The sequence below is a fragment of the Leucoraja erinacea genome, chromosome 23 (assembly GCF_028641065.1).
Source record: "Leucoraja erinacea ecotype New England chromosome 23, Leri_hhj_1, whole genome shotgun sequence".
In the NCBI taxonomy this organism is placed as follows: Eukaryota; Metazoa; Chordata; class Chondrichthyes; order Rajiformes; family Rajidae; genus Leucoraja; species Leucoraja erinaceus.
The window spans coordinates 9,184,427-9,197,351 of NC_073399.1; the positions used below are offsets into that span (position 1 = coordinate 9,184,427).

Below are 12,925 nucleotides of genomic sequence, written 5' to 3' on the forward strand. Positions count from 1 at the left end.
TTCCGACCCATGAGGTTGCAACGTTTTCACTTCCCGCCCACGTGTAGCCCCGACATTGCTGGCGGATGCATTATTAGATGGTTGCATCATTGCATTTAAACAGGTGTGGGCTCACGAGGGCCCTGCACAACTGCAGAAGGACCTCTTTGCTCCTATATTCGATTCCTCTTGTTGGAAAGGCCCACATGCCATTCGCTTTCCTCTCTGCCCAACACCCATCTTCTTTCCCAAGCCCACCCACCCCCTTTCCTAGGTTTAATGGGATATGGGCCAAAAGCAGGCAGATGGGGAATGTTGTTCGGTGTGGGCAAGTTGGGCCGAAGGGTCTGTTTCCATGCTCTCTGATCCTATGACTTGGTTCCAACCTCAAAGCTTACCTAATCCCCCCCCCCAACCTATTTACCTGCCTGCATACACTGAAGAATGGTCTCAACCCAAAACGCCACTCATCCTATTTTCCAGGGAGGCTGCCTGACCCGCTGAGTTACTCCAGCATTTTGTCTGTCTCATGAATCCCTCTCTCCCTATGTAATTATTAACTGGTTGTATCTTGCACACTGCATAACACTAAACTCAACTATGAACTATGGACTGTTTTCGCATCCCTATTGCAGTTATTAATTTATTGGATTTGCATTTATTATGTATTATCCTTGAGTACTGTATTTTTATGGCCTGTTACTGCAAGAATTCTCCTCCACTGTCAGAGTGAGGCCCAACACAAATTGGAAGAACAGCGCCTCATATTTCACTTGCGTAGCCTGCAACCCGGCGGCATGAATATTGGTTTCTCTAATGTTAGGTAACTCCTGCATCTCCTCCCCTCCCCAATAAGGACAGTGTTACAACTTACCGAAGCCAAAACCTGTACGTCTTTGGAGTGTTGGAGGAAACCCGCGCAGGTCACGAATAATTTCACGTAAGGTACAACATGACCGTACAGTACATGCGCCCATGTTAGTGAAGGATGCACTTTCAAACCGAGCTCAAAAACTGAGTTTTTAGCAAATTTACTGTGCTCGGGGCACCACCGTGAGGCACAGCTACCTAAATACAGCCGCCCAGATAGAAACTTGGGAGTAGAGGTGGTGAAATCAAGCGGAAAAATGAAGAGGAATTTGCCGTGGCGATTTAGATCCAAAATAGGGAATAGGTGCTCGCTGCAGGCCATTAAAAAAGTCCCTTCGAAAGCCAGCAAACGCGATAATTCGATAGTGATCATCTCCGCGGCTGATCGTCAGCTCCCTCTGGAATCAATAAATTAGGGATGCCTCACTCACCCCCCATATAATAAATTTTATTTATGAGCGCCTTTCAAGAGTCTCAAGGACACCGTACAAAAATATCCCTTGATTCCACCAGCCCCTAGAGCTCTATCTAACTCTCTCTTAAATCCATCCAGTGATTTGGCCTCCACTGCACTCTGTGGCAGAGAACTCTCTGGGTGAAATTTTTTTTTCTCACCTCAGTCTTAAATGGCCTCCCCTTTATTCTAGGACTGTGGCCCCTGGTTCTGGACTCGCCCAACATTGGGAAATTTTTTCCTGCATCTAGCTTGTCCAGTCCTTTTTATAATTTTACATGTTTCTATAAGATTCACCCCTCATCCTTCTAAACTCCAGTGAATACAAGCCTAGTCTTTTCAATCTTTCCTCATGTGACAGTCCCGCTATCCCAGGGATCAATCTCGTGATTGTAATGAGTGATTGCAGATGCGTTTCAGCAAGAAGGTGAGACCTTTCTTCAGACTGTCGTCAGGCAGGTAACAGGTGGACACAGGTGAGGGGGGGGTTTAGATGGGCTATTAGGTTGGCACATAGTCAGAATCAGCGTGCATGAGAACAGGCAGTCGCCATTGAGATTGTTTCTCCCATTGCCAGTTGCTGCCTTTGTTGGCCTTCTCCCAAACCCCGATGTGCACCTTGGGCAATAATTTACACGTCTGGTTCAGGGCCCACGTACCTTGGTTTAACTTCAGCAAGAGGTTTAATGGTCCATGAACAGAGACGGGATGCCCTTTTGAGTTTGACGTCACCCTAGTTTATAATGTGGCCTCATCAACACCTGAATGTTCAATGGTCATTGGCTTAATTGTCATGTCTGCACAGCAGTGACATTATTTTTGCACAGATCACACACGCACCAGTTGCCGTATTTTGGCGAAGACTCCAAAGTCCGGTCCACTTGCTGGATGTAGTGGAGCGGTTCCTGATCCAGGCGAGACCCAGGCTGCTGCCGGGGCCTCCTCCATCGCCCTCGACCGGCTCGGCCCGCCGACCGCACAGTCTCTCGCCCAGAGTAGGGGGGTCGATGCCCAGCGGACATTGAGGGGTAACTTTTCCAAACAGAGGGCGGTGGGTGTATGGGACGAGCTGGGACGATGTGTATACTCCAGTGTGGGTGTACTCCAGGATGGGTGTATGGGACGAGCTGCTGGAGGAGGTAGTTGAGGCAGGGACTATCCCAACAAAAAAACACATCTTGCACACACTCTAATTTTCTTCATTAGTACGGGTGTCAAAGGTTACGGGGCGAAGCCAGGAGAATGGGATTGAGAGGGAAAGATAGATCAGCCACGATTGAATGGCGGAGTTGACTTGTCTCTAGTGATACGGAATGGAAACAGACCCCTCTCAACCCCATTCTCCTGCCTTCTCCCCATAGGGCAAGCACTAATTATTAGTTTAGTTTGGAGATACAGCGCGGAAACAGGCCCTTCGGCCCACCGAGTCCGTACCGACCAGCAATCGCCGCGCAATAACACTATCCTACACAGTGGGGACAATTTACAGAAGCCAATTAACCTACAAACCTGTATGTCTTTGGGATGTGGGAGGAAAACTGGACAGGAACGTGGATGGGAAAGGTTTTGAGGGATTTGGGCCAAACAAGGATAAATGTTGTCGTAAATTAAAATGTTTCTAATCCTTAACTACTTCAAATTGTAAATTGTCCCTAATGATAGTGCTAGTGTGCTCGGATTGCTGGTCGGCGTGGACTCGGTGGGCTGAAGGACATGTTTCCGCTCTGTATTTCCGGGAATGGCTCCAATCTCCAATTGTGAGCAGTTTTGGGCCCCATATCTGAGGAAGGATGGGCTGGCGTTGGAGAAGGTCCAGAGGTTTACGAGAATGATCCCAGGAATGAGTGGATTAACATAGGATGAGCGTTTGACGGCACTGGGCCTGTACTCACTGGAGTTTAGAAGGATGAGAGGGAACTTCGTTGAAACTTACGGAATACTGAAAGGCCTGGACAGAGTGGACGTGGGAGAGTCTAGGACTAGGACCAGAGGCCACAGCCTCAGATTAAAAGGATGCACCTTTAGAAAGGAGATGAGGAATGCCTTTAGGCCGAGGGTGTTGGATCTGTGGAATTCACTGCCACAGGCGGATGTGGAGGCCGCCAATGGATATTTTTAAGGCAGGGATGGTGGATAGATTCTTGATTAGTAAGAGTATCGGGGATATGGGGAGAAGGCAGGAGAATGGGGTTGAGAGGGAAAGATAGATCAGACACAAAATGCTGGAGTAACTCAGCGGACGAGGCAGCATCTCTGGAGAGAAGGAATGGGCGACGTTTCGGGTCGATGCTGCCTCACCCGCTGAGTTACTACAGCATCTGCAGTTCTTTCTTACACGATAGACGCGATGGGCCGAACGGCCTAATTCTGCTCCAAGAACCTATGACTCGGCACAATTAGACATGGCGGGACACAGCAGTTTAAAAACGTTCCATCTTTTCCTCGTTTAATATTGAATGGCCGCGACAAGCAGAGCGGAGGGCGTGCTGTACCCGCAGCGGGCCACTGTACCCACTGTGGGTCGCTAACTGTACATGGTGGGTCTGGATAGGCAGCACCTCCCTCTTTATGTCTGCGCCCCCCCTGGCACCCTGGAACTGGCGGAAAACCACCGCGTGCAGACATACATACAAACAAACATCTTGGTCTAGCGACAGTCCCCGCTCAACGCTTGCAGTGCCGGGAGGCGGTGCAGCAGCCGTGGCATCAGTCGGGCGCAAGGCCGCCGAACGGTGTCTGGGTTGCGGCCTCGCAGGCCGGGCGGGTGCGTTACTCGATCTGCACCGTCCCTCCCGCAGCCTCCAGGGCCGCCTTCAGCTTCTCCGCCTCCTCCTTCGACACGTTGGCCCTCATCTCCTGTGGCAGCGACTCCACCAGCTTCTTGGCCTGTCGAGAGGTTCACCGCGTTAGTCTTAACGTTAACGGCACAGCGCGGAAAACAGGCCCTTCGGCCCACCCAGTCCGTGCCAACCACCGATCACCCCGTACACTAGTTTAGTTCAGAGATACAGCTCGGAAACAGACCCTTCAGTCCACCCAACCCGCACCGATCACCCCGTACACTAGTTTAGAGATACAGCGCAGAAACTGGCCCTTCAGCCCATCCAATCCACACCGATCACCCCATACACTAGCAGTATCCTACACACTAGGGACAAATTAGAATTTACAGTGGCCAATTGACCTACAAACCCGCACGTCTTTGGGATGTGGGAGGTAAGTGGATAGATATTTGGATATGGAAGGTTTAGAAGGATATGAACCAATTTAAATAGTGAATTAAATTTATTTATAATCCAGTATCTGCAGTTCCTGGTTTCATCAAAAGTAAAAGGGATTAGTGTAGACAAGCCTTTGTAAAGGGGCCAAATAACCAACAATCCTGCACGTCTTAGGGATGTGGGACGAAACTGGAGCACCCGGAGGAAACCCACGCAGTCATTGAAACATAAAAAATAGGTGCAGGAGGAGGCCATTCGGCCCTTCGAGCCAGCACTGCCATTCATTGTGTCGTACTCTATCAATAACCCGTGCCTGCCTTCTCCCCATATCCCTCGACTCCATTGGCAACTCTACTGCTGCGCCACCGTGCCGGCCCAGTGGATGCGAGATGTACCAACAGCGGTAAAAATACCTAATATGTTAATTTAAAATTGGATTAAAATCAAAGTGGGCAAATGAATGGTCCTTTCATCAGCTAACGATCTGCCCCCCTCCCCTCGAGCTCCAGACCACCTTACGCTGCTGACCCAGCAAGCTTGGGGCCTGATTAGTTTAGTGCAGCGATACAGCGTGGAAACGGGCCCTTCGGCCCACCGAGTCCGCACTAATCAGCGGTCCCCGCAACCGAGTCCGCACCACCAGCGGTCCCCCCACCATCCGACACACACGAGCAACACTTTTACATTTAGACCGAAGATCTCGGAGAAAACCCACGCGGTCACGGGGAGAACGACAAAACTCTGTACAGACTGCACCCGTAGTCAGGATCGAACCCGGGTCTCTGGCACTGCGAGGTAGCGTGCACTAGGGACCTCCCCCCAGAACAGACCACCCCCCCCCCCAACCCCCGCCGCTCACCTGCACCAGGTTCAGGCCGGTCATACAGCTCTTCACTTCTTTGATGAGCTTGACTTTGTCGGCGACCTTGAACTCCACCAGCTTGACCGTGAACTGGGTCTTCTCCTTCTTGGCCGGAGCCTCCTCCTCATCGACCTCCTGCAGGGACAGAGCCAGGGGGAGGGTCAGGATAAGCCGGGGAGCGATGGGGACAGAGGGGCGAGCGAGGGTGCCACGCTCATCTCCTTTACATTTGCCCCTCTAGCCAGAAAGCTTTGCCTTTGACATTTCCACCCAGGGAATTCTATCTACCCTACCTACGTTTCTCATAAATTTAGACTTCAGAGACACAGCGTGGAAACAGGCCCTTCGGCCCACCGCGTCTGCACCACCCAGCGATCCCCGCACATTGCTACTATCCCACACACTAGGGACAATTATGCCAAGCACATTCGCCCACAAACCTGCACATCTTTGAAGTGTGCGAGGAAACCTGGGGCGCCTGGAGAAAACCCACGTGGTCACCGGGTGAACGTACAAACGCCGTACAGACGGCATCCGTAGTCAAGACCCGGGTACAATTACAATTTTACCAAGCCAATTAACCTACAAACCTGCACGTCTTTGATGTGTGGGAGGAAACCCACGGAGGTCACGGGGAGAAAGTACAAACTCTGTACAGACAGCAGCCGAGGTCAGGATCGAACCTGGGTCCCTGGCGCTGCGAGGCAGCAACGCGACTGCTGCGCCACCTTGCCCGCCCCAAACTTCGTAAAAACCTTGACGCTCTGATGTTATAGAACAGTATAGCACAGGAACAGGCCCTTCGTCCCACAAAACCGTGCTGTACATGATGCCAAGATACACTAATCACTGCTCGCACATAACGCATGTCTCTCCATTCCCTGCTTATTCATGTGCCTGTTCAAGTCTCGTAACGGTCACTATTGTATCTGTCTCCACCACCACCCCTGGCAGAGCGTTCCAGACACTCACGGCCCTCCGTGTAAAAATTGTCCCCCTTTACACATTGCCCCTCTCATCCTTGACTCTTCCACCCTGGGGAAAGGCTTCTGTCGACCCCCTCCATACCTCTCATCATATTAGACTTTAGAGATACAGCGCAGAAACGGGACCGTCGGCTCATTGAGTCCACATTGACCAGCGATCCCCGCACATCAACACAATCCTACACACTGGGGACAATTCACAATTTCACAAAAGCCAATTAACCTACAAACCTCACATCTTTAGAGAGGGAGGAAACAGAGCAGCCTGAAGATGCCAGCGCTAGAAACCCTGCTTCCTTCCTGACAACGGGCGCTGTCTGTACGGAGTTTGCACCTTCTCCCTGTGACCGCGTGGGTTTTTTCCTCCCACGCTCCAAAAACATGCAGGTTTGTAGGTCAATTGGCTTCTGTAAATTGTTCCTTGTGTGTAGGAATCAACACTGGAAAAAAGTGTTGGTCGGCACGGACTCTATGGGCTGAAGGGCCTGCTTTCATGCTGTATCTCAGAGCAACTGCTTGAAAAATGAATCTTGAACACTACACAACACTAACCTCTTACACAAACTCCTGTGTAAGAACGACGTGTTTTTACACCTGTGTTGTGATTATTAATTGATTGAATATTCATGCATTATATATTATCTGTGTGTATTGTGGTTATGGGCCTGTTAAGAGGGAGCACGGTGGCGCAGTGGTGGAGTTGCTGCCCCACAGCGCCAGAGACCCGGGTTCAATCCTGAGCACGGGCGCTGTCAGTACGGAGTTTGGACGTTCTCCCCGTGACCGCATCCGTTTTCTCCTGTTTACTCCCACACTCTAAAGAAGCACAAGTTTGTTTGCCTTCAGTAAGCTGTAAAATTATCTCGAGCGAACATTCGATCGATGGTCAGCATGGACTCGGTGGGCCGAGGGAGCCTGTTGCTCCGCTGTATCTATAAAGTCTTAAGCTGTTGCAAGTAACAATTTCACGGTTGTTTAGTTTAGAGATACAGCATGGAAACAGGCCCTTCGGCCCACCGAGTCCGCACTAACCAGCGAACCCCACATTTTAACATCATCCTACACACACTAGGGATAATTTACATTTAGACCAAAGCAATTAACCTGCAAACCTGTACGTCTTTGTATCCCGGAGAAAAACCCACGCAGGTCACGGGGAGAACATACAAACTCCATACAGGCAGCACCCGTAGCCAGGATCGAACCTGGGTCTCTGGCTCTGTGAGGCAGCAACTCTACCATCGTTCTGTCTCTACATGACAGTGAAGCCCTCTCTCGAGTCTTGCCGAGCCTTGCAGCGGGGGCTTACCTGGGAGGCAGGAGAAGCAGCCATCATTCCAGCCACCGGCATCATCCCAACATCCTGGATTTTCAGTGTTTTCTGTGGAGACAGAAGGAGTTTTAAACCGGCCGCTGCAGTGCAAGAATTCACACCAGACTCCGAGCTGGCAGACTGTAAAATCCTCCAGATAGAACCCAAAGTAGGGGAGACTCCCTGTACAGTTGCAGAAACAAGCAACTACAGATGCTGGTTTCGCACAGAACATTGCGTTGGAGTAATTCAGAATGGAGTAACTCAGCAGGTCAGGCAGCATTCCTGAAGAACGTGGTTAGGCGATAAGTTTTGTGTCAGGACCTTTCTTCAGACTGATTGTAAGGGGTGGAGCTAGATCAGCCAATAGACAATAGATTCAGGAGTAGGCCATTCGGCTCTTCGAGCCAGCACCGCCATTCAATGTGATCATGGCTGATCATCCCCAATCAGTACCCCCTTCCTGCCTTCTCCCCATATCCCCTGACTCCACTATTTTTAAGAACCCTATCTAGCTCTCTCTTGAAAGCCTCCATCGCCCTCTGAGGCAGAGAATTCCACAGACTCACCACTCTCTGTGAGAAAAAGTGTTTCCTCGTCTCCGTTCTAAATGGCTTACTCCTTATTCTTAAACTGTGGCCCCTGGTTCTGATCTCCCCCAACATCAGGAACATGTTTCCTGCCTCCAGCCTTTGTGTGTATCTGAGAGCGAGAGTTAGATCAGCCAAGATTGAATGGCGGAGTCGACTTGATCGGCTCTCTCATCGGGTGCTTTGCCGAGACGTACGTACCTTCAGCAGCTCGTTGAGGTCAGAGATCTCCAGCAGGGTGAGGCCGGCGATGTCGTGCACCAGCTGCTTGATCTTGGGCGGGTAGTCCCTGGGCACGTTGTCCAGGGGCGGCGAGGCCAGGCCTTCATCCCACCGGCATCCACTGGTCCTCAGCGCCCGCCGCGCACACAATGTCAGCAACCCTCGCCTGTTGAGATAGCACAGGCAAACAGCGTCTTAAACCCGGGGCAACGGCAACCGGAGGGGATCTAATGCCAGCCTCTGCACCCACTCACCTAAACCAGGAAAATGAGCCATAGAGTCAAACAGGCCCTTCCGCCCAACCTGTCCTTGCCAACCATCAATCAACCAACTGTTCACTATAGTTCATAGAGTGATACAGTGTGGAAACAGGCCCTTCGGCCCAACTCGCCAACATTTCCCAGCTACACTAGTCCCACCTGCCTGCGTTTGGTCCATATTTCTCCAAACCTGTCAATAGACAATAGGGGCATTCGGCCCTTCGAGCCAGCGCCGCCATTCAATGTGATCATGGCTGATCATCCCCAACCAGTTCCTGCCTTCTCCCCATATCCCCTGACTCCGCTATCTTTAAGAGCCCTATCTAGCCCTCTCTTGAAAGCATCCATAGAACCGGCCACCACCGCCCTCCGAGGCAGAGAATTCCAGACTCACAATTCTCTGTGAAAAAAAGTGTTTCCTCGTCTCCGTTCTAAATGGCTTACCCCTTATTCTTAAACTGTGGCCCCTGGTTCTGGGCTCCCCCAACATCGGGAACATGTTTCCTGCCTCTAGTGTGTCCAAACCCTTAAGCATGTCCTATCCATGCATCTGTCTAACTGTTTCTTAAACGTTGGGATAGTCCCAGTCTCAACTACCTCCTTAGGCAGCTTGTTCCACACACCCACCGCCCTCTGAAAAAGTTACTCCTTCAGATTCCTATTAAATCTGAGAGAGGGGGGAGGGGGGGGGAATTAGACAGGGGGGGGGTGGGAGTGAGAGAGAGTGGGGGACGAGAACGGGGGGGGAGAGGAATGGGGGACGGGGAGATAAGGGGAGGGGGAGAAAGGGGAAGGGGGGGAGAAGGGGAGAGGAGAGGGGGAGGGGGAGAGAGAGGTGAGGGGGGGAAGGGGGAGAGGGGGGAAAGAAGGGGGGGGGGGGGAGGGGGGGGGAGAGTGGGGGGGAGAGGGGGAGAGAGAGTGGGGGAGAGAAGGGGAGGGGGAGAGGAGGAGGAGAGAAGTGGGGGAGAGAATGGGGGGAGAGAGAGGGGGGGGGGAGAGAAGAAGGGAGGGGGGGGGGGAGAGTGGGAGGGGAGAGAGGGGCGGGGGAGAGGGGGAGGGGGGGAGAGAAGGGGAGGGGAGAGGGAAGGGGAGGGGGGAGAGAGGAGTGGGGGAGAGAAGGGGAGGGGGGAGAGGAGAGAATAAGGGGAGGGGGGGGAGAGGGGAGGGGGGAGAGAGAGGGGAGGGGGAGAGAAGGGGAGGGGGAGAGAGAGGGGGAGGGGAGCGAGAGGGGGAGGGGGAGAGAGAGGGGGCGGAGAGGGAACACACGTCCTTCCACTCTCCCCCATTACAGCCAGTGGAGGCGGACTGTGGGGTGGGGGGGAGAGGGTTAGAGGCGGGACTCCCCCTCTCTCTCTCTCTGTCTACCCCAGCCCCACTCCCCCTGACTCCCCGACGCCGGTAACGGAGCCCAGAGCGGGTACCTGAGGGCGCCCTGTGTCCCCGCCCGGCCGAGCGCGGCGAGCATCCCTACGGCTGATGGCGGCGGCGGCGTGGGGCGCTAACCTCCCGCTGACCTCCACCCGACCTTCCTCCCGGCGGCCACAGCGCGGCAACCTAACGTCATCAACGCCCCTCCTGTGACCTTCCTCCCGGCGGGCAGCGCGCTAAATGTCATCCGCCTCCAAGGGTGACTGACATTCCTCACACACCCATAGCACGTGGTACATCTATATATATATATATATATATATAGATATATATGTGTGTGTGTGTGTGTGCGCGTGTGCATGTGTACTCTATATATATAATATAATATATTTAAAAAATATATATATATTATAGAGTATACACATGCACATACACACGCGCACACACACATATATACATATACACACACATGTACACATATATGTTTGCCTGTGTGACCAATACATATATACGCACACATATTTGTTTGCATGTGTGTACAGTACATACATGCAAGTGCGTGCGTATATATGTGTGTATATATAAATGTCTATGTATAATACACATGTATACATTGCAAACCAGTTCTTACAGTTTTTGCATACTCACAATGTACAGTACTAGAGGACATCCCATTGACCTTCTCGGCTCTCATTAAACTAAGTGGATATTTATAATACAATCTAAATGAGCAACATCACATATTTGCTGGGAGGTGGGACCCAAGTCAATGGATATCTTTAAGGCAGAGATCTACAGATTCTAGATTAGTATGGATGTCAGGGGTTATGGGGAGAAGGCAGGAGACAGGGGTTGAGGGGGAAAGATAGATCGGCAATGATTGAATAGCAGAGTAGACTTGATGGGACAAATGGACTAATTCTGCTCCTAGAACCTATGGACATATTTAGCTTGGGCAACTCCCAACCCAGCGGTATGAATATTAATTTATCTAATTTCATGTAACTCCCGTGGTCCTACCAGTTCCACTGTTCATATCTTTGTATTCCTGTTGTTAGCACACCTTCCCCAGCCAACAATGGACCATTATGGGCTCCACCCTTCCTGAGGTCATTTCTTCCAGCCCTGTTTTGTTCTGGCCTTCTCTATCTTTCAGTGTGAAGAAGAGTCCCGACCCGAAATGTCACCTATTCCTTTTCTCCAGAGATGCTGCCTGACCAGCTAAGTCACTCCAGCATTTTGTGTCTGTCTTCTGTATAAACCAGCAGCCGCTGTTCCAGGTGTCATCTTCTCGACATCGGCAAGACCAAGCGCAGGCTCGGCGATCGCTTCGCTGAACACCTCCGCTCAGTCCTTCGTAGCCTACCTGATCTCCCGGTGGCTCAGCACTTCAACTCCCCCTCCCATTCACAATTTGACCTTTCTGTCCTGGGCCTCCTCCAATGTCAGAGTGAGGCCTAGCACAAATTGGAGGAACAGCAACTCATATTTCGCTTGGGTAGTTTACACCCCAGTGGTATGAACATTTACTTCTTTAACTTCAGATAGCCCTTGCTTCCTCTCTCCCTCCCCCTCCCCCTTCTCAGTTCTTCCACCTGTCTTACTGTCTCCTCCTACATTCTATCTTTGTCCAACAGCTTTATTGCAAGAGCTATAACGGCTCTGAACCGGCCCTGCTGAGTGCCCCCCACCCCCACTGGACTGTCTCCCTCGGATGGTCACGACACACAGCTTATTTATTTATTTTACTTTTCTTTTTCATCGGTTGGAGCTGCATACTAAATCTCGTTGCACTGATGTGCAATGACAATAAAAGATGTTATTATTATTATTATCCTGCCCCCTCCCCTAACATCAGTCTGAAGAAGGGTCTTGACCTGAAACATCACCCATTCCTTCTCTCAAGAGATGCTGCCTGTCCCGCTGAGTTACTCCAGCATTTTGTGTCTATCTGCAGCTCCTTCCTACACAAGGATTTCTATCTATGTTTTGCTGCACAGTAAAGGTTTCAAAGGTCTTTTATTGTCACGTGTACCAATTAAGGTACAGTAATATTCGTATTACCATACGGCCATACTAAACAAGCAGCAAGACACACAACTACATAAAAGTTAACATAAACATCCACCACAGCCGATTCCCCACATTCCTCACTGTGATGGAAGGCAATAATGTCTAACCTTCTTCCGTTATTACCCCATCTAATTATAGAAATATAGAAATTAGGTGCAGGAGTAGGCCACTCAGCCCTTCAAGCCATGGCTGATCATCCAGAATCTGCGTTCTCCCCGTATCCCTTGATTCCGTTAACCCCAAGAGCTATATTTAGCGGAGACTGCGGGACCCGGAGCTGGGTCAGCGGCCTGGAGCGGGAGTGGCTGCCCGGAGCTGGGGCAGCGGCCCGTAGCTGATGCTGTGGCGGGCCGTCTCGGAGCGGAGACGGCGTTCCGGCTTTCGGCGGCGGCGACATCACCACGGAGGTCCGCTGGACTGGAGGACGGCATCTTTGGCCTGGATCAATCGCCTCAGCGCAGAGGGAGAACAAGGAGGGAAGAGACGGAGACTAAGACTTTGCCTCCATCACAGTGAGGATGTGCTTGGTGAACTCACTGTGGTGGATGTTTAATTTGTGTTTATTGTATGTTTTGTTATTATTGATTCTGTGTATGACTGCAGGCAACATAATTTTGTTCAGACCGAAAGGTCACTTTTGAAAGCTGTGCATTCTTAGTAAGCGTTTAAACATTGCATTGGAAGCAGGTACAGATTCCATGGAAGTGAAGAGGAAATTTATTAAACAT

At 51.2% G+C, this 12,925-nt stretch overlaps 1 protein-coding gene across 1 annotated transcript; it reads right to left on the reverse strand.

Moving 5' to 3' along the window:
* Nucleotides 1–3,722: 3,722 nt before the first annotated feature.
* Nucleotides 3,723–10,335, reverse strand: mrpl12 (mitochondrial ribosomal protein L12). Its single transcript, XM_055653807.1, has 5 exons — nucleotides 10,178–10,335; nucleotides 8,476–8,662; nucleotides 7,682–7,753; nucleotides 5,384–5,521; nucleotides 3,723–4,189 (listed from the first exon to the last, which is right to left on the reverse strand). Exons 1-5 carry the CDS (start codon nucleotides 10,219–10,221, stop codon nucleotides 4,073–4,075), a joined length of 558 nt encoding a protein of 185 aa, XP_055509782.1. The 5' UTR covers nucleotides 10,222–10,335; the 3' UTR covers nucleotides 3,723–4,072.
* Between the last annotated feature and the right edge of the window lie 2,590 nt (nucleotides 10,336–12,925).